The sequence below is a fragment of the Scylla paramamosain genome, chromosome 16 (genome assembly GCF_035594125.1).
Source record: "Scylla paramamosain isolate STU-SP2022 chromosome 16, ASM3559412v1, whole genome shotgun sequence".
NCBI lineage: Eukaryota > Metazoa > Arthropoda > Malacostraca > Decapoda > Portunidae > Scylla > Scylla paramamosain.
Window position 1 is genome coordinate 446,719 of NC_087166.1, and position 23,282 is coordinate 470,000.

Here is a 23,282-nt window from a genome sequence, read left to right on the forward strand (position 1 = left end):
GACCAGCAGGGCTACGAATGTGAATGATGTGTGTGTGTGTGTGTGTGTGGTGCCTTGTCTGGGACACATTTATGAGGGATTGCTGGCCTGGTATATAGATACTGTTGTGTGTAATTTTGTAAAGGAAAGGATAAGATGGGGGCATAAACTAACTGTACATGGCCTTGGTGCTCATCTGTCTCTATTTATTTATTTATTTTATTTATTTATTTTTATTTATTTATTTATTTTATTTACTTTTTTATGTATTTATTTATTTATTTTATTTACTTATTAATTAATTTATTTTATTTATTTAATTATTTATTTATTTTTATTTTATTTATTTTTTTTCGTTATTTTATTTATTTATATATTTATTTATTTGTGGCTAATACTTGGATCCGGGGGATGCCCGCCAGTATCTTGAGATTTAAGAGTATATTAGACATAATTTCCTGTCTCGACAAAGAAAATTCAGATACAAACATGATAAATTAATTTATTCTTTTTCTAAGAAAATCTAGACAGTAAATAAGAAGATGGGCAATATAAATCGAGGAATTTTCTCTGCAATACGGACCTGAGCTAACGAAACCCATCCGTTCATTATTGCTCATATTATTATTATTATTTTTATTATTATTATTATTGACAATACATACTACTACTACTAATAATAATAATAATAGTAATGATAAGACACATGAATGCACATACACTAATACAAAGCGTCATTTCATACTCTGGTTAAATCTATTTGTTAGATGATTAATGTAATGAAATTTTGACAATCCATATATATATATATATATATATATATATATATATATATATATATATATATATATATATATATATATATATATATATATATATATATATATATATATATATATATATATATATATATCGGTCTCATATCCTCAAACAGGTTTAAGAAGTATTACATGCAGTATAGGCATCAAAATTACGAGGATCAATGGTACAGCGAATGTTTTCCCCAGTCATTTATCTAACTGCGTATCTTTGTATACAGTAGATAAAAGATATTGCGGTTCAATCACATGATCATCAATTTGTTTGCAACCACCAATAAAAGCTCTTCTAGTGCACAAAGTAAATATATATATATATATATATATATATATATATATATATATATATATATATATATATATATATATATATATATATATATATATATATATATATATATATATATATATATATATATATATATATATATATATATATATATATATATATATATGACTCAGTTTCATCCATCGTTGCTTGAAATTCATTGTCCTGCATGAGTTCACGAATTTGCGGTCCCACAAATATGCCTCCATTAACTTTTACATCACTTATTTTGGAAAATTTTTTCCTGAGATATTGGAATGCTAGTTTCATGCTTCACTGCCTCGACAAATTGTTTAATCCACCACAGTTTTATATATATTGGTGGCAAATTGATACTTTTTTTTTTCACAAGTGGTTCTAATATTAACACCCTGTGAGACCCTTCTGTCACTGTGTTCATGTCGCTCTCAAAGAATCTGTGTGTGTAGCTGAAATAGAAGGCAAGGTTTTTCCTATATGAGGCATAACAACTTTAATGACGTGGTTCATGGTCAATACCAAGAATATTAAAAAGCTTCTCATCAGATGTGTTCTGTCAGATATGTTGACAGCCATAGATTTAAGGAAACTGGCGTCTACCGGATGACTTCTTGCATCACTTAATGCAACTTAGGTAACCTCTGAAAAGCGAGATTTGTAGATAATTACAACTATCTATTCAGCTAAGAGAGAGAGAGAGAGAGAGAGAGAGAGAGAGATGTGAAGTAGTATTAAGAATTACAATAATATGAAAAGCATACGTACAACTAACTTAATAGGACTTATTATCCTCTCCTCTCACTCATTCTCTTGTATTAAATCATTTCACTTTCTAGCAGTCGTGGGGCATTTCCGCAGGTCTTCAAGACGGTCATTACTGTCCAACCTATCCAGTGAAGCAGCAGGTAGTTAGTAAGGATTCATAATAAATAAATAAATAAATAAACAGGCAAATACGGCAGCACTAGAGGATAGATAAAAAAAAAAAAAAAATGCTAAAATAAACATTAAAAAACGTACATTTCTGTATTGTAAAATAAAAAGTGAAGGAAAGGAAAAGAAAGAAACAAAACTCTCATAGAGGGAAGAACTGGAAGAAACCAACTTGAGCACCGATGCTAAGAGTGAGCAGCTAGCAGCCAGCAGCGAACGGAGCAGTGTTGTCAGCTGTCACCACCCACGGTCCTTTGCTCGGTCCTGCTCCTCGTAGCCGTCGTTTTTTTTCACCGAGTGTGGCCGTCTAGTCGTTGAAAATGGCAAGCGGAGGACAACAAGCAGAATTACCATGGTGGCAGAAATACCTAGCCCGCGGAGTTGGCTGCGGGGGAGGCGTTAGTAAGTTCAATATTGAACAGTTGTTTGGGTTTCTTGCTGTGCACATCACTTGTTTACCATTATACTAGGATCGTTATTATTATTATTTTTTAAAAAAAATTTTAGTTATGTTTTCATTTGTCGTATTACATAACAAATTGCCACTCTCTTTGTTACATTTATTGTTTGTTTCTAAGAACATATTTTCCTGAGAAGAAATGGGTCAAAATTATAATTTAGGTAGAGAAGATAATAAGTTTTAATCACCATGTAGACTAGACGTCGCCAAACCTGACCACCCTCTTGACTTTGGCAGGCAACTTGCTTCTTAGAAAAAAAAAAGTAGTGTGACCTGCCACGGTATCATAGTCTGTGGGTTTAATATGTCAGTTTATATTAGGTTGCAGTTTTTGCTTTTGTGGTTCTTAATATTTTTTACTAATCTTTAACAAATCATATATATATATATATATATATATATATATATATATATATATATATATATATATATATATATATATATATATATACAGTAGAACCTCAAACACTCAGCTCACGAACATCCCACTTCATGAACAAATTGGTTCATGAACTAGTTTTGGGAACAAATTTTAGATTGGTTGAGGAACGATGAATTTGCTTGGTATATACACAACAGCATGGAATTTTATTTTTTAATTATATGTACTGTACATAAAGGAATTCTGCTTATTGACTTTGATAATATGGATGATATATTTACACTTGCCACTGAAAAATTAAATAATTCTTACCCAAGTAATTTATTTACTTACCTTCCTGTGTGCTATAATAGTTAGCCTGTTCCTGCGAATAAATCTCATTTGTTGTTGTTTTTCATCTCTGGTGGTGTCAGTATATTTTGAGCTCTAGTATTAACTCAGAATATGTAGTGATTTTCAAAAAAAAAAAAAAAAAAAAAAAAATATATATATATATATATATATATATATATATATATATATATATATATATATATATATATATATATATATATATATATATATACATTCCTTCCTTTAGCCATAACAGTGTTTGATTGCTTGAGGCAATGATGCCTGATGTGGAGTAGCCCCTTCAGTTCTTTACACTTTTCCTCAACAGTTGCTCTGGGCCTGGGGCTGTTCAACTGCATCACCTTATCTGCCTTCTGTGTTGTAGCTGGAATATGGCAAATGTGAGTAAAGTCTGCATTTTCCATGGTGTGTGTGTGTGTGTGTGTGTGTGTGTTTTTCAAGTTGTTTCTACCGAATTTTAGTATAATTGGCCTCTTGTTACAATTGTGTGATTTATATTTACTTATGTGGTCCTTCCTTCACTTGACTCACATTCTTCGCTGCTGTTATCACTTGAAGTCATTTTTACGTAGGCTTTCTGTGTCCCTTGAGTAATAGATCTTTATATACACAACTCCACCAACTTAATTTGTTTATTGATTTAATTATAAATGTTTTTCTCTCTACCATTTCTCCAAGCATCAGTTGTTAAATTTGCTTTAATATTTATTCATATGTGAGTTTTTTTACTCTAAATTATCATTCTTTGCTCTCTTTCCATTTGTTTCACTTGCCCGTCATATTTCAGCTTCAGTTTCAAGATTGTGACAGTTATTTTCTTCTTTACATTCTCATCCAAAATGTCATGTGCTCCTCAGCATTTCACATTGTTCTCAAAGTATCTTCTTTATTTGCTTCTCTGATGGCAAGTTTTCATGTATCAGTGCTATCAAATACAATAGTTTTCTTCCTTTATTCTTGATATTTTATAATTTCTCACCATATATGTCCATAAAGGTATAGTTTGCCCATTTTCCACCTCTTTCAATTTACTTACCTACATTAAGTAACATTTCCTATTTTTTACTTCATTCATATATCTTATTTAAATAATTCTGTAGGCCTTCACAGACCTTTTGGCTTCTACCTTTACACCAGGCTGATATTCTCCATAAAGGGGTGTAGGCTGTCATTTATTTTAGGAAGGAAAATCTTCAACTTCTGTTTCCTGTTTAGCCAGTTTTTCCTCTGTTATTGCATTATGACTTTTTTCTTTGCCTTACTTCTTGTAGGAAATTTGGCTTTGGGTTTAAGGAATTGATTTAACTGACTAACCTGTATTCTTCTCTCCAGGGTGGCAGCTTTCATCGTGATATCTGCTGAGGCTCCTTGTTGTTGCATGTTTGTGGAATTCGTACAGCGTTACTCAATGTGGGTGGATACTCGTCCATACTGGCAGAAATCTGTCTTCTATGTTGTGTAAGTATAGCTGTGGTACTTTTGGAGAGGTGCTCATGATTATTAACTTTTCATTGCAATTAACAAATGAGGAAGGTGTCATTGCACTGAGTACAGTGCCCTCAGTATTAAAATTTCAATGATGGCTCTAAAAGTTATATGTGGTGGTGGAGCAACAGGATGAGGAAAGATTTAGGGAAGTATATTGTTTGCTGGACTCAGTGTGGAAAAATTGTATCTGATTTCTTCTGCATGGAACTAGATTCCTACATTTTACTTTATTCTCAGGTTTACATCCCACATAGTACTTAAAAAATATAGCTTATGACATGAGCCATTTTAGGTGTGTGTGTGTGTGTGTGTGTGTGTGTGTGTGTGTGTGTGTGTGTGTGTGTGTGTGTGTGTGTGTGTGTGTGTGTGTGTGTTTTGTCCTTACATCTGGAATGATTCTTTGGTGCAGCACCATTACATCTACCATATTAGTCAGACACTTCTCATTTGTTTGTCTTTTTGCAATGCAGTGGCACCATTGCCAGCCTTCCTCTTCTTCTCTCTCACATGCAAGCCAGTGTTACTAGTGTTGTGGTTAACAAGTGGTTTATCCACATGAAGAATTTGTATGTACAGGTATGTGAACTGTACATGGAAATGAGTATATAATACATAGCACAAATGTATTTATTTTTGCTATTTGCAACACCAGTGGTATGAATGTGTGACCTCTTATGTGACGAGAGCATGAAACTTGAGGAAATAATGCATGTAAGTTGGGATAGTAAGAATTTAAGAATCTGCGCAAAAGTTGAGGATCACAAAACTCTGATGCCATGAAAGTTGGGGGGTTACTGTAAGTATATGTAACTATTTATTGTGTGTGTGGGTATTTGTAGGAAAGTCAACTTTCTACATAGATATATGGTTGTTGTTAATGTGGACATAGTCACACTGGCTCAACAGATTTACCCTCACGTCTTCATTTTTTCCAATTAGCTGATCATATGAGATGTGGGAGAGAAATGTGACACAGCAAGGATAAAACATTTCTGCTGTTGGGTCCTGACACTTTGTATAAAAATATCTACATACGTATACAGTGTTCACATATGGATGACTTGGTTTACACAAGATTTTTTACACAAATTCAGTTTAACACAATTTAAAATATATTAAATTTAGTAGAATTTACACATTGTTCACTTTATCATGATCCAGCCCAAGTGTTCATTCATGCTATACATATATATGAAAATATTAAGGAAATTTTTTCCAGTTTTTCCTTCTGCATTTCTGTTATTTTAGCCTTTATATTTAAAGTTAGGATAAAGAAAGAAGGATAAAGTGTAGGGATTAGTATTATTCATTTACGTTTACATATATAAGTAGAATTAAGGATGAAATAGTGCAATTTAACAGGTCAAATCTCCTGACATCCTTTCTTCTCACTTTTTTTTTTTCATGACACCTGCTAATCATTATTATCATATAAACTGAGAGGCACTTGTATGTTATTTTTTACTTATTTATTTGTCTTTTTTTTTAGTATTTATTAATTTGTAGTTGATAATGATTTCTCATTAGAATAATAAAGTAACAAGTCGTGTCTTTTCACAGCCTGGCCATCCCTCCTTTCATTATGTGCATCACTGTGTCCATCATCCTTGGATCTGGGCTAATCTTCCTCTGTGGAGTGTTGTACGGCCTCATGGCTCTCGGCAAAAAGTAAGTAGTGTGTTGCAGTGTGTTTTGTCATTGTTTCCTGTTGGGAACTTTCAGTGCATGAATCTGTAGAATTCTGTCTAGACATGTTTCTCAGGGTTTCTTTTGTCAGAGTCAGCAGAATCTTGTAGTCAGACATCTTCATACTGGGTGTGGCAAATGTTCACTTCCAGCCATATGGTATTTGTAGAAGAATAATCATGTTCATGTAATTTACAGAATTTGAGATTCAGTTGTATGAAGATTTTTCAGGTCACTTGAGCAGGTTTGTTAATAGTTTGACAAAAGATTTTTTTTGTAATTGATTTTTTCTTCAGAATAATGAAGCATCTGATTTTTTTCTTTTTTTTATGTAGGAAGAACAATGGCCAAGGGCAACAAAAATCCAATAAAAAAAATATGCCCACTGAAATGCCAGTCCCATAAAAGGGTCAAAGCAGTGGTTAAAAATTGATGAATAAGTGTCTTGAAACCTCCTTCTTGAAGGAATTCAAGTCATAGGAAGGTGGAAATACAGAAGCAGGTAGGAAGTTCCAGAGTTTACCAGAGAAAGGGATGAATGATTGAAAATACTGGTTAACTCCTGTGTTAGAGAGGTGGACAGAATAGGGGTGAGAGAAGAAAGTCTTGTGCAGCAAGGCTGCGGAAGGAGGGGAGGCATGCAGTTAGCAAGATCAGAAGAGCAGTTAGCATGAAAATAGTGGTAGAAGACAGCTAGATATGCAACATTGTGGCGGTGAGAGAGAGGCTGAAGACAGTCAGTTAGAGGAGAGGAGTTGATGAGACGAAAAGCTTTTGATTTCACCCTGTCTAGAAGAGCAGTATGAGTGGAACCCCCCCAGACATGTGAAGCATACTCCATACATGGACGGATAAGGCCCTTGTACAGAGTTAGCAGCTGGGGGGGTGAGAAAAACTGGCGGAGACGTCTCAGAACACCTAACTTCATAGAAGCTGTTTTAGTTAGAGATGAGATGTGAAGTTTCCAGTTCAGATTATAAGTAAAGGACAGACAGAGGATGTTCAGTGTAGAAGAGGGGGTCAGTTGAGTGTCATTGAAGAAGAGGGGATAGTTGTCTGGAAGGTTGTGTCGAGTTGATAGATGGAGGAATTGAGTTTTTGAGGCATTGAATACCAAATTTGCTCTGCCCCAATCAGAAATTTTAGAAAGATCAGAAGTCAAGCGTTCTGTGGCTTCCCTGGGTGATATGTTTACCTCCTGAAGGGTTGGACGTCTATGAAAAGACGTGGAAAAGTGCAGGGTGGTATCATCAGCATAGGAGTAGATAGGACAAGAAGTTTGCTTTAGAAGATCATTAATGAATAATAAGAAGAGAGTGGGTGACAGGACAGAACCCTGAGGAACACCACTGTTAATAGATTTAGGAGAAGAACAGTGACCGTCTACCACAGCAGCAATAGAACGGTCAGAAAGGAAACTTGAGATGAAGTTACAGAGAGATGGATAGAAACCGTAGGAGGGTAGTTTGGAAATCAAAGCTTTGTGCCAAACTCAATCAAAAGCTTTTGATATGTCCAAGGCAACAGCAAAAGTTTCACCAAAATCTCTAAAAGAGGATGACCAAGACTCAGTAAGGAAAGCCAGAAGATCACCAGTAGAGCGGCCTTGACGGAACCCATACTGGCAATCAGATAGAAGGTTGTGAAGTGATAGATGTTTAAGAATCTTCCTGTTGAGGATAGATTCAAAAACTTTAGATAGGCAGGAAATTAAAGCAATAGGACGGTAGTTTGAGGGATTAGAACGGTCACCCTTTTTAGGAACAGGTTGAATGTAGGCAAACTTCCAGCAAGAAGGAGAGGTAGATGTTGACAGTCAGAGCTGAAAGAGTTTGACTAGGCAAGGTGCAAGCACGGAGGCACAGTTTCGGAGAACAATAGGAGGGACCCCATCAGGTCCATAAGCCTTCCGAGGGTTTAGGCCAGGGTGACAGCATAAGCAGAAGGATTAGAGGTCAGGAAAAGGTCAAGAATGTTGGGCGTATCTCCAAGACGGTCAGGAATACGAGCAGGGTGTTGCACCAATTGCTCTAGGTCATGGAGGATAGCAAAGTTGTAGGTTAGTTCACCAGGATGGTCAGTGAAGGGAGAGGAAAGCCAAAGCTGGTGGTGAACATTGAAGTCTCCAAGAATGGAGATCTCTGCAAAAGGGAAGAGGGTCAGAATGTGCTCCACTTTGGAAGTTAAGTAGTCAAAGAATTTCTTATAGTCAGAGGAGTTAGGTGAGAGGTATACAGCACAGATAAATTTAGTATGAGAGTGACTCTGTAGTCGTAGCCAGATGGTGGAAAACGAGAGCAGGTTAAGTCATTGCACACACAAACGCAGCATCCAGCTTTGGATTGAAAATGAGGATAGAGAAAGTAGGAGGGAACAGAAAAGGGGCTACTGTCAGTTGCCTCAGACACCTGAGTTTCAGTGAGGAAAAGAAGATGAGGTTTAGAAGGGGAGAGGTGGTGTTCTACAGATTGAAAATTAGATCTTAGACCGCGAATGCTGCAGAAGTTAATGAAGAAAAAGTTGAGGGGGGTGTCAAGACACTTAGGGTCGTCGACAGAAAGGCAGTCCGACCTGGGGACATTTATGGTCCCCTCCCCAGATGGGGACTCTGAGGCTGGTGTAGGAGTCGCCATGATGATTTTAAAATTTTTGAGTGAAGGGTGTGTGTGTTATTAGGTGCTTGTAGTTTTGTGTGGAGGAAGAGAGTTGTCTTTAGAGGGCAGGCTGTGACTGCCCCCTTGTGTTGCGAGATACAAAGGGAAACATTCAGTGAGGTCACAGCTGGGTTTAATGATAAGTTCACAGCACCCCCCTGAACAGTGCTTTAGACCTCACTGGGAGTAATTATCATTTCGGCAGGTGTCTACTGCCTCCTCCTGTTGTTGTTGTTGTGAAAATGTGGAGAAAATTTTCTTTTTAAAATGGATGTGTCAAAAATGTGTGTTTATCAAGATGTTATTGCTTGTAAAACTATTTTGTTGTAGTTGTTCTGAAGGTAAGCCTTACCAGCTTACTGGGTAGAGAGCGTAACTCTTATGAGATTCATTAGAAACTTTAGTCTTACATGTTTAAGGATACTGGTATTAAAGCATAAAAGATAGTCATATTGTGTGTTAGTCCAAAGTAATAAGTTCTTTGACTATCACCATGACTTACAAAGACATTCTATATTCTATATATTCTATATATTCTATTTCACCACTTTTGGTTTACTTTTCATCTTGTATATCTTTAATTTTGAATTGTCTAATGTCTATGTACTTGAAACTTCTGCCTCAATAGAACCCTAAGAAAACAAAATTGTTACTTTATTGCAATGATGTCAGTTACTAAGATGAAAATTTTAATTATGCATAGTGCCTTCTTTGTACATAATACTTTATTATGAAAGTCCACAAGTTTTTCATCCACTTTTCTGAAAACTTAAAATCTCTGAAAACCGTGTATATTTCATGGATGTCATCAATACACCAAAGGCTGCATTTAGTGTCATATAGCATCAACAGTGAGCAAAATTAATATTTCATTTTATCATAAATTTGTTTTTACAAAAGTGTATTAATTCTCGAGTTGGGATCTGATGCATTTGAAATAGCGTGGCAGATGGCATTTTACCAGTGTGGTGTTGTGCCACAGCCACTCTTTCTGACTGTAAAATGTCAAATCATCATCTGCTGGCTCAAAGAACTTATTATTAATTTTTATGGCAATATATTTTTTACAATAAGGGATATATATATGGTCATCTGAAATGTTTTGTGGTATGAATAAGTAATTGTTGTGTCAGACTCTGGTAGCAATGAGGTGCCTCCCTTACCACTGTCATTGTTGTCCTCCATTACTTATATACAAAGAACAGTATGGTTTTGTAACACCTGGTAATATTCCTGTTGCACCACTCAGCCAGATTAACCTTGAGAACTTAACTATATCAAATGATTTTGAATTCTTGTTATACAGGAGGGGTGAGGTGCTAGAGGAAAGCTACCAATCTGGATGTGGAGAGAGGTGGTGGTGGTGGTGGTGGTGGTGACTGTGGAGAATAGTATGGATAGTGAGCAATCTATTCCTATTCCTAACTTCTAACTTGTTTACATGTTCAGTTAACTTAATTAAAAACACTTAATGGTATCCATTAACACACTATAGGAAAACATACTCCTCTGCATATTGTTCCCTCCCTGCACTTATTGAATGAAATCAACTGTCAGTGAGGCTAGAGGAGCAGAAAAAATAGAAAGAATGTGCTGGCACTTTCAACGTCCCATATTGCTGTCTTCCCTGCTCACTTTTTCTTACACTTGTGCTGAAGGATAATACTCTTTCATATCCTTGTATATTGTCCAGTAGCCTGCTACATACTGTCACTTTAAACCAGTTAGTATGAAGTTACATTGTTTTACTCAGAAATAAATAGTTCATGATTTTATGATCAATCCAAAAACAATGCTAGGAACATTTTTCTTTTCTACCATTCTGAAATTGAATGAATTTGAAATCTAAAAAGTATGTGATTCCAAAGATTTTTGATAAAAGCTTATAGATTTTTCTTTATTTTTAAATTCTTCAGATCTGAATGAGTGATAAGTACAGTAATGAATTTTTTTGAATTTTATATTTTAACAAATAAAATAGGAATTTCCTGAATGTCATGGTACCTTAAGATGGCACTTTTGCCTTCCAGTGAAAATAAGAACCTTGCTGGAGGACAAACACCAATAGCTTCCGCTAACGTGCAGTGGGTGGCTGCAGGTCCTGTGTAAAGGTGCAATTCTTTATTTGTGGATTGGCTCAGTTGTATAGCTCAAAACAGGATACACAACTATTAGCTCAGTTAGTGTGGTTTCACAGCAGTATATGGGTGTTCTGAGAATAAAATACACAGCTACTAGACTTGCTGGTGTATAGCTAGAGCCGGACACATGGTTGCAAACTCTGTTGATGTTTTAAGGCCAGAATACACAGCTGCTATATGTGTTAGCATTGATGAGCCATGATATACAGCTGCTCTGTTGGTGATCCAAGGCTTGGATGCATGGCTGCTAGATTTGTTGGAGTATTCTTAGGCCAGGATATACTGTTGCTAACTCAAAAATCTCTAGCTCTGTTGGCATAAGTAATAAGCTGTTACTGTGGAGGTACACAAGTTTGAATTCTGTTAGTATAGTGAGTAATCTGAGGCTTTATCATGAATTGGTAACTTGGTGTCATGCTTGAAGCACATAATAATAGCAGTATAAGATTCAGAGAAAGATGGTGATGCAGGCTCTTATATAGGCATTTTATTTTGCAGTACATACTCCAGGTACTGTAGAGATTTTGGGTTGGGAAACTTGTACATAGTGGCTATTGGTTGATGCACCATAGGTTGATAACGTAAGTCATGGGTTACTAGTGCAGTCATGAGACTTACATAAAACTGTCTTTGTTGGCAAAAGGTAATCAGAGAAAGAGACATGGAAAGGTTTACAGAGGAATGACCTTGCACGTTGGTGTTTGTGTCGATGTTTAGTATGTTGAGGATTATACTGTGTTGTATTAACTGCAAAAGTTCATGGCACTGGGCCAGGGGATCCTGCTTATATTTATTGTTTTGTTTTCAGATTATTTCAAAAGAAAACAGGATTCAGTATGTCTGTGAATCTTAACTCCTTATATCATAAGATATTGTAAACTTTCAGATCTTGCAAACTTCTATTCATTTAGTTTCTTCAGTTGCTTATTTTGCACCTTGATCAAAGATACAATGATAAGAATGAATTGTAGTTAGAGTGAATGTTTGGTTGTGATGGAGGTTGTTGATAGATAGATGGTGAATAGACCTATGCGCTGTAGTGCCAGGTGATCTCAATACCCATTAGTCTTGGTAGTCATGTGTCTTCATCACCATGTTCATGGAGATCATACTGAAGGTTTCCAACTGTTGCCTGCCTGTCAGTTTTATTTGCTTTGATACTATATGCAGTAAGTCCTTATTTCTGCTTGCTGGTAAGGGATTGTGGTGACACTTAGTTTCATTATTTTCCTTGCCCTTTACTCTACCTCCTTTACTTTGTGTCTGAGGGAAAAAATAATCCTTTAAGTTAGGAGGAAATAGTATCTACTTGTAGAAAGGTGAAAATGATGGTACATAATTCTATGAGAACTCCAAATGAATCCTAAGAAAGTCATGTGTGTTAAATGATAAAGGTACTGTACTCTATGACATTAGTGGCTGGTGTCCAGAAGTGAGAACTGGTGTCCACTACCTTAACATTCGCCATCTGTTGTCTGCTTTCTATGTTTTCTAGTTATATATTCTATCCCCCCAAAAAAAGGATGCTAAGTTTTGTGGATTAGTGGTAACTGGCACTAAGGTTAATGCAACTGTAAATCTATTTGTGGGAAGCACTCAAGAGTTGTTTGGATGGTAAGTTGTGTAGGTACTCTTAGGGATGCTGCATCTCCCTATGATTCTTGAACTTGACATAAATATCCAGGTTATCTTGGCATCTGTGAAGCCAGGTGTAGGCATCTGAGAAGTCTTTGTGGTGGGTTTATACATTATATCAAGTAGAGACAGTATGAGCTTACCATCTTTATTTTATTCAAGAAGGGTCTTGGCTGATGTTGAATTATATACCATTTTTTTGTGGAAAATTCCTTGTATGAAATGTATTTATTATTTCTCTAACTTTTCCTTTCTCTTAAACTCTCAGGGCTTTGGTCTTCAATGGACTTTAGATATTCAGCTTCCCAAAGTGGTTTTCTTCATATTGTGTACATAAGGGTCATATATCTGTGTGACACATAATAGAATGGGTGTACAGGGATATTAGTTAACATGGTCATACTCAGTTATATTTCTTATATCAGATGACAAATACATTTCTACATATATGTAATATTTACATTTTACACTGTGATATGCAAAAATTGCTTCCATAGTTACAAATACAAAGATATTTACATCATGGAATAGTAAAAATATAGTTTGGAATAATTGCTACTTGAATATAAATAGAGACTTTTTTAAGTTACTGAATTTAGTTAGTGTGTGTGGATACACTGGTAGGTAGGCAGGTAGATAGGAGTGTGTGACATTCTTAGTCACCAAGTGGGACTACCATATGTTAGGGGGAGCCGCGAGGACATGATGGCTGCCGCTCACCACCACTCGGGGATGACCACCTCCCAGAGTGCCATCCTGGTTGATGATCCGGAGGCCTGGCGATCCACGTGAACCGGTCGGGGCTGTAGTAACACCCATCATCCACCACCACCACTATTTTGATAACTTCACATGTTGGTGCTGGTCTTGTGTTCACCTCTGGGCATGACCACTCCATTAGGTGCACTGCATTGTCTCATCTGTTGTCATCAGGCATCTCAAGTAAATGGCCAACTTTTTTTTTTTTTTTTTTTTCTTCTTCTCTTCAGACATGAGCCTACAGATCCATAAGTATGGATTTATATCCTTAAGTATAAGAAAGTGAGCTGGAACCAATTAAGGGCTCAAAATTAGTTATAGCCTTAAGTTTGCAACTTTGCAGAAACTTTAAGGTTGACAGTTCAGAGATGCCTGATGATGGCAGGTGAGTCAGTACAGCACACCCAACACTTGGTGTGTAGGGTGTGGTAGGCTGGCTTGGTGCTGGTGGTGGCAGAGTAGTGTGCATGCTACAGCTAACGTCACTCACTGATCCGTTCAGTGGCTATTGTGATCACTAAAAAAATCATATTTATTAACTGATAACACCAGGCTTTACACTTGAGTCTCTGTTGATTTCACAGATGCAGTTTTTGTTGTTAATAACTTTCTTCATTGAAATGTGAAATTGAAACTTCAGTGACATAATAAAAGTATTCTCTTGGAAGCTTTACTATCTTATGTCTGTTCTAGACTAGTATTATTCAAAATATAAGATTTTCTTCTCTCCTCTAATAAAAGAAAAATAAGATTAATGCCAAATCCATTACAAATAGAAAAGCAAATGGATAACTTTGTAATGTTTCTCTGTCATTTTCAATACCAGTCTGTTAATCTTAATAAGTATATCAAGATCATGTAACATGCAGCTGTGATACTGTCTCATCTTCTGTTGTTCCATCTTGTGAAAATCTGAGGTATTTGCTATAATCAAATAATCATGTTTGCTTAGAAAAAGCTAGAATGGACTTGGGTCTTACCTGTGTGCACATAACAGGAAATGTCTTTAGCTTGAGGACTAATGGGTTGTGAAATTTATCCTAATTACATGGTATGGTATTGTTAGCATAGAAATCCTAGTTAAGAAATTGGAATCCCATCAAAGCGGATTGAGTTTTTTTGCTACTTAAAAATTCCAAGAGTACCCGGCTAGGTTTAACCTACTGCCATCTTGCTTGCACTCAAATGGAATCATTCTTTGTTCCTGCATTTGTTTCCGTTAAAATTGAGAGTACGTTGAAATCACTGTATTATGTTGATAGCGACTATGCTTGTGGAATGTATATGAAATGTGTTAGTTATTTATTTCACCATTTTCACTTATTTTATCAAAGGCTCTACATTCATGACCACCTAATTAATTGCCCTATTTTTGGTAGTTTTCTTCATTCTAATAATGGATATTGTGAATGAAAATCTTGTGGCCAAAATTTGAAATGCCATATAATTCATGGTGGATCATCAGTTTTTAGCTCAGATGACATGAGCGTTAATGAATCACATCGTGATTGTGCCGTCATCACCTTTACTGCCTTCTTATGTATCTGTGTGGTATATACCATTTCAGAAGTCATGTTCATCATGGACACACTTGAAACTGAAATTACATACTGCCAACCAATCTTGTACTCTTGTTCTTTTGGTGACTCACAAATTCATGGAGGCTTTTTCAGATCACTGTAAGATATTGCATTTTTATGGACAAAATCAAGTTTCCTTTAAGTGAAAACAGTAGCATAAATTTTTAAAAAGTGTAAATAGTTCTGGTGATGTTTAAAGAAAGGCTTGCCAAGGGAAAGGTATTTGTCCATGGAAACCTTCCTTTGTGATAGTAGAGTAGCTCCATATTTTGAGTCCTGTATACTGGTGTACTGGCCAATACCATTATATTAAAATAAGTTTGTTTTCACAGTGGTGAACTTGAAACTTAATATCTCCTTGAGTTAAGTAAAAAATATATATAGCAGAAATTAATTGCTGAATATAGTTCAGCTGGGATATGCATCTATACTTTCTCCTTGGCCACCATATTGGTGCTGTCAGTAAATGTATGGCCACTAGGATATTCACATCACTTGTCTCTTCTTTATTTTATACTCCTCTTTAAATGCTTTCAGTCTTTCTGTTGCCTTGAGATAGTTTTCACGAATTTGTCTTTGGGGTGCATGCATCATTTGTACCAGTAGTGAGAGCAGTCAGGATATATGAATAGGCCATGGCCCCTTCACAACAGGGCTGTGGATAATGCAACACAGTCTTGTAGCACATTTGGACATTATCCAAATGTGATGTTATAAATTTATTATACAACAAACAAAAGAACATAATGCTAAACATCAAGCAGGTATAAAACTCTCATCAAGGAGCAGTACTATGTTACAGAGTAACTCTTGTTGTCCAACACCTTTGGAACCTGCATGTTCCAGTTATTTAATATACAAGATTGGCAAACCGTTGTTATATTCCCGCATTAAATTATGACAACTCCTACCATCACATATGTGGCTGCTTATTACTGTTTTCTGCCTAAGGAGTTAACATAACTCATTTAAGCTTTGCTAGTCAATTATTTTTAGAGAGAAATGAAGAATAATCCTACATAAAACTCAACCAAATGGTAGCAATGTAAATCAGACAATGATAGCAACACATTGGTTGCACAGCATGCATGGTGCTAATTTCAAATTGGTGAGATTTTCAAAGTATTGTTTATGTTTAAAAATTCTGGTTACTATAGCATTAAACATTTAAAAAGTGAGTAATGGGCTCCTCTCAAAGTATATGGACTGCAAAAACAAGTAACACCCTTTTATGGAAAACTATTTAGATAAATCTAGAGAAGTTAGTGTCTCTAACGGCAGTTCTTTCATATCTATGAAGCCCTTTTGACACAACTTCCACTCAGCCAGAAGGTCTTTACATTGACCATCTCAGAATGAAATGTCATCACATCTGTCTTCAAAATAATGAGAAGCAAAAACCACAACTGCAGCAGTTTTCAAGCACATGTCTGGATGAGTGGACCTGATCAGCAGGCATGTCCATCTCTGAGCACATTTGATGGGTATACCTGTGAAACACACATACCCCTCTTAAACAAAGTCATTAGGCAGTATGTGGTGGCTTGAGACAAATATTGGAGCATTGAAGCTGCCAAACATTTCTTCTGTTTAATCAATCCTTGCTCCGTATTTTCCACTTTTCTTTTTTTCTTGATATGTAGCAATAATTGTACTTCCTTCTCAGTAGTAGTGAGTACCATGCTTATTATACCACGCTCAACAGTCTACACTGGTATAATCAAGCATGCGTGCTCATTCATCATCTGTGTGGATGACATTCCCGGGAACGTTTTCCCAAATTTGCCCACCAACTGGTGTGTGCGCTGGGCATGCTCACTTGTCTGGACATGCCCAACACTCAAGAAAAGACAACAGTAGGGATGGCATAACATTGTGGACTTGAGCAATACTTACATGACCACCAACCAACAGTGTTTGACAAACTGGACAATGGCCACTCATGAAAAGAACTAATCAAAGTTTTCTCAGAATGCCCTGCCATGTCGCTACATGAAGCATTTTGTTAGTGGAGAATTTCATGCTGTAAGTTTCCCAGATTGCAAAAACATCTGGGGCTTGTGAAGCTTGGAACCAAGCTGTACATACAGTAAAATCCCTCTTATCCGGCATCAACGGGACCGCTGACATGCCGGATACTTGAATAGAAGTGAAATTATGTCCACAATCACCACCCTACACTCACGCATCTTACCATAACAAAGATCAGCTGATCTGATCAGCTGCTTAAGTGTAAGCACAACACGCTTCCTCTTTTCTACAACTTTAGGCATGAACAGTGCACATGCAGGACTGAATCACTGAGTAAACACAGTGCAGTGGGCTGTGGGTGGCGCGAAGCAGTGTGCTCTGGTGGCGAGGGGACAAAGTATGCCTCGCACGGGAATTTTAATAGATTTTATGAGTACACATTGATTTTTTATTGATTTCAAGGCTCACGGAAAAATGTGCCGGATACTTGAAGCTGCCGGATACTTGAATGCTGGATGAGAGGGATTTTACTGTATAAAGTTAACAGTGTTTTAGTGCTGATTGTGGCTGGAGCAGAGACATGCTAGTGTCACTCATATCTATGTAAGTAAGGCTTCTTTTGAAGAAAGACTTTGCTTGTGCTAAAAAAGAAAAACTAAATTAGACAGTATTCACTGTATGTTATTTAAAAAAGAACCAACTCATAGCTTCATAATACATTAACATGTTTGAAGTATCAAGTGTGGTGTACAGTTAATTTTTGTTCTGATAGCATTCAGAAACTTTTCTTGCTTTTAAAGTTTTAAATATCTTTACTTCTATTCCTCATACTTTTCATGTCTTATTTCTCTTCATTACACATGAACACAAAATTAAAGTATTATATCTTTGTGTGTGTGTGTGTGTGTGTGTGTGTGTGTGTGTGTGTGTGTATATATATATATATATATATATATATATATATATATATATATATATATATATATATATATATATATATATATATATATATATAATTTTATCTATTTATTTACATATTTTTTTGTGCAGTCTTTATGCACCTTGATTAAATAATTTGGCATTCATTTTGTGATCCACTTTATTAAAATAATTGTATGTTGTTTTCTTTTTACATAACTAACCTCTGTGGCTTTTTGGAATATGTCCATTCATCATATGGCTATTGACCTTTTTGGGAGTTCGTTGGTTAACCTTAATTTGTCAGTCTTGAAGGTCCAGATGCCTTATAACTTAAGTATTCGTGGTCTTTTTGTGTGTTTGCATGAAGGAGAGAGAGAGAGAGAGAGAGAGAGAGAGAGAGAGAGAGAGAGAGAGAGAGAGAGAGAGAGAGAGAGAGAATTGTCATTGGGGAGATTTTGGCAGTTAAGGACTTCAGGTTTGTATTCCTTCATTCACAATGGTACATTTCCTATAATATGTCACGGTAACATGCATCATTTGGGAAATCTGGGAATTTATCAATACTTTACCTGTCACTGGTAGTGCATGATTGCATGTCATACTGTTTAATTAGTGGTTTTCATGACTAAGTGTGGGAGAATTTCACTCACTTGTATTACATGATTTTCCTTTCTTAAGCTCTTACATATCAAATGATATTTTATTTGTTTTCTCTTATACTGATTCTAAGGTTGCATGCGATACATTTTTTTTTATTTATGTATTTATTTATTTTATTTATTTTATTTATTTATTTATTTATTTTATTTTATTTTTATTTATTTATTTATTATTATTATTATTATTATTATTTATTTATTTATTTATTTATTTTTTTGAGTGCAATAGAATCTTTTGCTTTTGAAATAGTTTGGCCAAACATTGTATAGGGGAAAGTTGCTTCTAGAATGGTGCTGATATATGATACCTTGGCCTAGAAGCTGCTGTAAAATTGCTGTGCAGGGCTAGGGAGGTTTTAGAGCTTCTAAATTGCTTAGAAGATTTAGAGAAAAAAAACTGCAAGAGGTGCTTTAACACTGCTTACAAGAGGTAGGCAAAAGAAAGTACTACCATCTTTGAGGTAGCATAGAAGGATCTTGGAAGTAGAGAAAGGCATTATTACCCAGGGAGACCTTCAAGATGATACAATATTATCCCTAGAGAAAATTTCAGTCATTGAACTTAAGGAGACTCCTCCCCCCTTTCACTCTGACATGGAAGGATCTCTCCCTCACTGTAACCCTCCCACAGAGGCTCCCGGGAGGACATGATCGCTGCAGCCCAGAACTCTGGCAGGCCCGGCGGAATGAAGGACAACCTGGTGGATGGCGGCTCAAGTCCCCCAGCCTAAATCTCCTCTCTGCCACTTGCTGCCACCCAAACTGGAAGAGCTGATACACCAGTGATCATCATAATGCAGGATGAAACTTTTCTCTTATCATACTGTTTAGATGTAACATTCAATTGAAGTTCTGATGACAACACATGTTGGGATCTGGCCTCTTCTAGGTGTTGTAAGAATTGCTTGAGTGTCTAGTAGTTTAAATGAATGGCTGAAGATTGAATAACTATTTTTTATGAGCCAGTAACTGAAAGGATAAATTTTTATTTCAAAGTGTCACATGTTTATTTTTATGGGCCAATGACTGACTGACTGTTCATTTGAAATATGACCTATTTTATGAAATATGTTATCCTATTGTCTGGTAATTCCCCCTCCCACCACAGAATTGCTGCAAGAATTGAAAAGTTTTGCAGTTCTTTTCTTTCAATATACTCGTTACTTTTTGTTCATGTTTTGTCATATTTTTTTCTATATCCTTTTGCCCTGTCTGGTATAATCACTGATAACCTCCCCCATCTCTGACCTCTTAACTTATATACCATGTTAGGGATGTATTGATAATAAAACTTTTTTTCAAAACATGCATGAGTAGCTGGCTGCGGCAAGGGCACAAGCAGCAACCACTGTGAAATGGAGTTCATAATGTATTCTGTTCTCTAATTTCCCCTACATCTTAGAAATAACACTGATGTGAACGTATCTCTGTTGTGTGTGCTGCTAACGTCCATTAATCATAGCAGTGTCTACCTATTACCGTCACTATCTCTTTTAGTAAATATCAGATGTTTGAAGAGGCTGCTGTTGATAATGACGATTAATTTTAATGCAAAACATTAGTGTACACTATTGTTACTAAAGAAAATTAGCGTCACACTCATGAAAGTTTCCATAAATGACAATAAAAAACTTCATTGTGGTGGGGCACGTAAGTTTTCTTTACCAACATGTGCCATGTTAGCCAGCCCAAACTGTTTCCTGCTTAATAATTACTCTGTATTATTCCTCATTTTATAACTCTTTAATTATTCAACATAACAAAATCAGATGTATCATATATCACATAAAAGCCAACAAAATGTAGTCTGTAACAAGATATAACACACAATTGCATGTATTCTGTCTAGGACGCACTAGACAGGTAAAGTAAAGCGATGGTGAACGACCGATGCACGCACTGTGATTGCCTTTAAATGCAATTTACTCGTTTGCTTACTTTTGGGGTTTGTCGCAACCAGCTACTCATATATTCTATTGAACTGGTATCAATAATGCAATACTCTCAAAATGAGGATGTTAATACTAATACCTAAACTGATGCTGTTGCAAAATTTCTCACTAGTAGAAAATTCTGAAGTATAGCTAATTCAATAAAGTTCACTTAGTTTCAGGCATGACCAAGCTGTCAAGGAAAGCCTCACATCATCACAAGCATCAGTACATCACAAAAAAAAACATTATTCTAACACAAATGCAACATTAAGAAATATGCCTGTCTGTGTTATATTAAAAAAGAGGAAGCAGCATAACCACATTGATAAGTTGTTTATAGCCAACAAACTCAGCAGTCTACATCATACAGCCCTTAGATCCTCTCCTTGGGCTTCACACTATTGGGACATGGATTAGGCACTACCAAGACACACTATAGTTTTGCCGGGACTCATTCAGCGAGATTTCTGGTATACTGTGTTAACAGGATGACTGTATATTGCATCTGCTATTTGTTATGTAGGTATTGAGCTCAATCTTGTTCACATGAATGCCATGCACTCAGCTTAGAACATTGAACTGGTAATGAGTCAGGCCTCTAATTTATTGGCTGTAAAATAATAGAAGAAAATTAACAGCCTCATAATGTAATGCTTATATAGGTGACATAAATTTATCACATGCAATTAAGTGTAATGGAAAGAGAAATTCTGGTTGCCAGTAGGGGAAATTTTTTGTTCTTTTGAGTATGTATTGCAGATATCAGTAATCCATAAAATAACCTGGTATCATTGATAGTAGCACTGATACATTGGTACATCCCTAATGTGTACACACACACACACACACACACACACACACACACACACACACACACACACACACACACACACACACACACACACACACACACAGATTGCAGTAGACCTTTGTAGGCAAGACTATGTTTTCAAGCCTGACTGCTGCTCCACACTGCCACCTGTCCACTCTATTCTTAGGCTGCAGAAATTTTGATAACCTTGTGTCAGTCCCCTGCCATGGAGAAGTGATGAGAAAGGACCAGGAACAGCACCAGAAGGCTTGAGTTTCTGCTGTAGTTTGTGTGCATTTGAGCTGTAGATCAAAGTTTTCCATGAATTATCATAAATTTTAAAAGGATGTAAGATAGGTAAAGAATCATCATATGATAATGTTGAATAAGTTGTATAAATTAATGTAGATGGACAATATTATATGTATACAACCAAAATAAGTCAGGCTTCTTAAGTCATTCTCTCATTGGGGAAAAATTGCATTCAAGCATGTTTTGGACACAGACACTATTTATTGTTCACTGCACACAAGTAAAAACAAATTATGTGCAGTGTAAGCAATTAAATAAAATAAGCAGACAAACAAACAAACATTCCCTTATATTATTTGATTTAACTAATATGAAAATATTAGAAATAGTGAGAAATGTCTTGTGTGTGCTCCTCATCAGTGTTGAAAGGTAAAGTATTAGGAATTGTGTATATTGGTCTCTATGAAGTTTTAATTGTGTGACTGGATAGTATAAGTGTATCGTTCTGTATAGCTGTAAAGAGGAGTATAATAGATGGAGTGTGGGGAAAGCAGAGAGAATGTAGTACTGCAGTTTGTGGTGTTCATAGGAGAGACTAATTTTCTTATAGTTTATTTTTCTTTCTTCTTTTGTTGTCCTAAGATTCACAGCTTGATGTAATTATTAGTCAGTGTTACCAAGTATAATGCAATATTTTTGGGCACCAGTAGAAGGAGCATTGGAAATTAGTGTATTCATTTGACACCCTATGGAAGCACATGATTGCAGGAGGTGCCATGTGAAAACATTTAGTGCTGTACACAGACCAGCTGTCTGCATTTCATGATTTGTATAATGCTCCCCCCTCACTCAACCCTGTAGTAGTGAAGGGCATTTTAAAAACAAAAAGCCAATGCCAACTGATGACTCAGTCTAATATGTAGATGCAGTTTAGGTGTACAATCTTAGAGTAAAACTTGACTAGTAAAGTAAAGTTCAAGACCTCTTGAGTTAATGAAAGGAGAATCAAGGTACACAAGGTCATGGAGGATCTTTTTATCATTAACCTTGATTAAAGCATCCTTAATTTTGCCTCTGGATCTCGCACATTGTGTTCATTCAAGTGTTATGTTATTAGGTGGTGCTGGCTTTGATTTAGAAGTACCCATCATTGCTAGGGGATTAAGAAAGGAGAGAAGCACCAAAACAATCAAGAGACAGGACTAGTTTGTGCAAAACACAGTACTGAATATTTTTAATGGTACAGTACTCTCCTGTGATGAGGGGCTGCCTCTATGTTCTCACTCCATGATAAAGTTAATTAAAAAATGTAAGAGATTATTTAATGATTCCTGGAACACCACAATAAACATATCATAGTTAGAGACATATGAAATATTATATATACACATATGGAACTTGATGTTGTAATCATAATTTGTTGAAGCAAAAAGTTGATGGTTTGTGAATGAAAATGATGTTGATCAAAACACACTTGACCATAAACATTACTGGTGGTAGTGTTGTTGCTTGAGCTATTATTATTATCATTATTATTATTGTTATCAAACATTATTGT

General features: G+C 35.9%; 1 protein-coding gene across 4 annotated transcripts in view; it reads left to right on the forward strand.

Moving 5' to 3' along the window:
• Positions 1-2,218: 2,218 nt before the first annotated feature.
• LOC135107859 (calcium channel flower-like) overlaps positions 2,219-23,282 on the forward strand; it is a 28,076-nt gene continuing 7,012 nt past the window's right edge. Inside the window, exons 1-6 of one of the 4 annotated variants that reach the window (XR_010272021.1) lie at positions 2,219-2,439; positions 3,541-3,613; positions 4,566-4,691; positions 6,282-6,389; positions 13,524-13,691; positions 19,359-23,282. The exon at positions 19,359-23,282 is cut by the window's right edge and continues 7,012 nt beyond it. Coding sequence is in view for 3 of the 4 variants with exons in the window: in XM_064018162.1 (XP_063874232.1) it covers positions 2,358-2,439; positions 3,541-3,613; positions 4,566-4,691; positions 6,282-6,389; positions 13,524-13,629 (495 nt within the window). In the remaining variant the exon portion in view is untranslated. Of the gene's footprint in view, positions 2,440-3,540; positions 3,614-4,565; positions 4,692-6,281; positions 6,390-11,091; positions 11,173-13,523; positions 13,692-19,358 lie in introns of all 4 variants that reach the window. The other 3 variants (XM_064018162.1, XM_064018164.1, XM_064018163.1) reach the window with 3 other exon arrangements.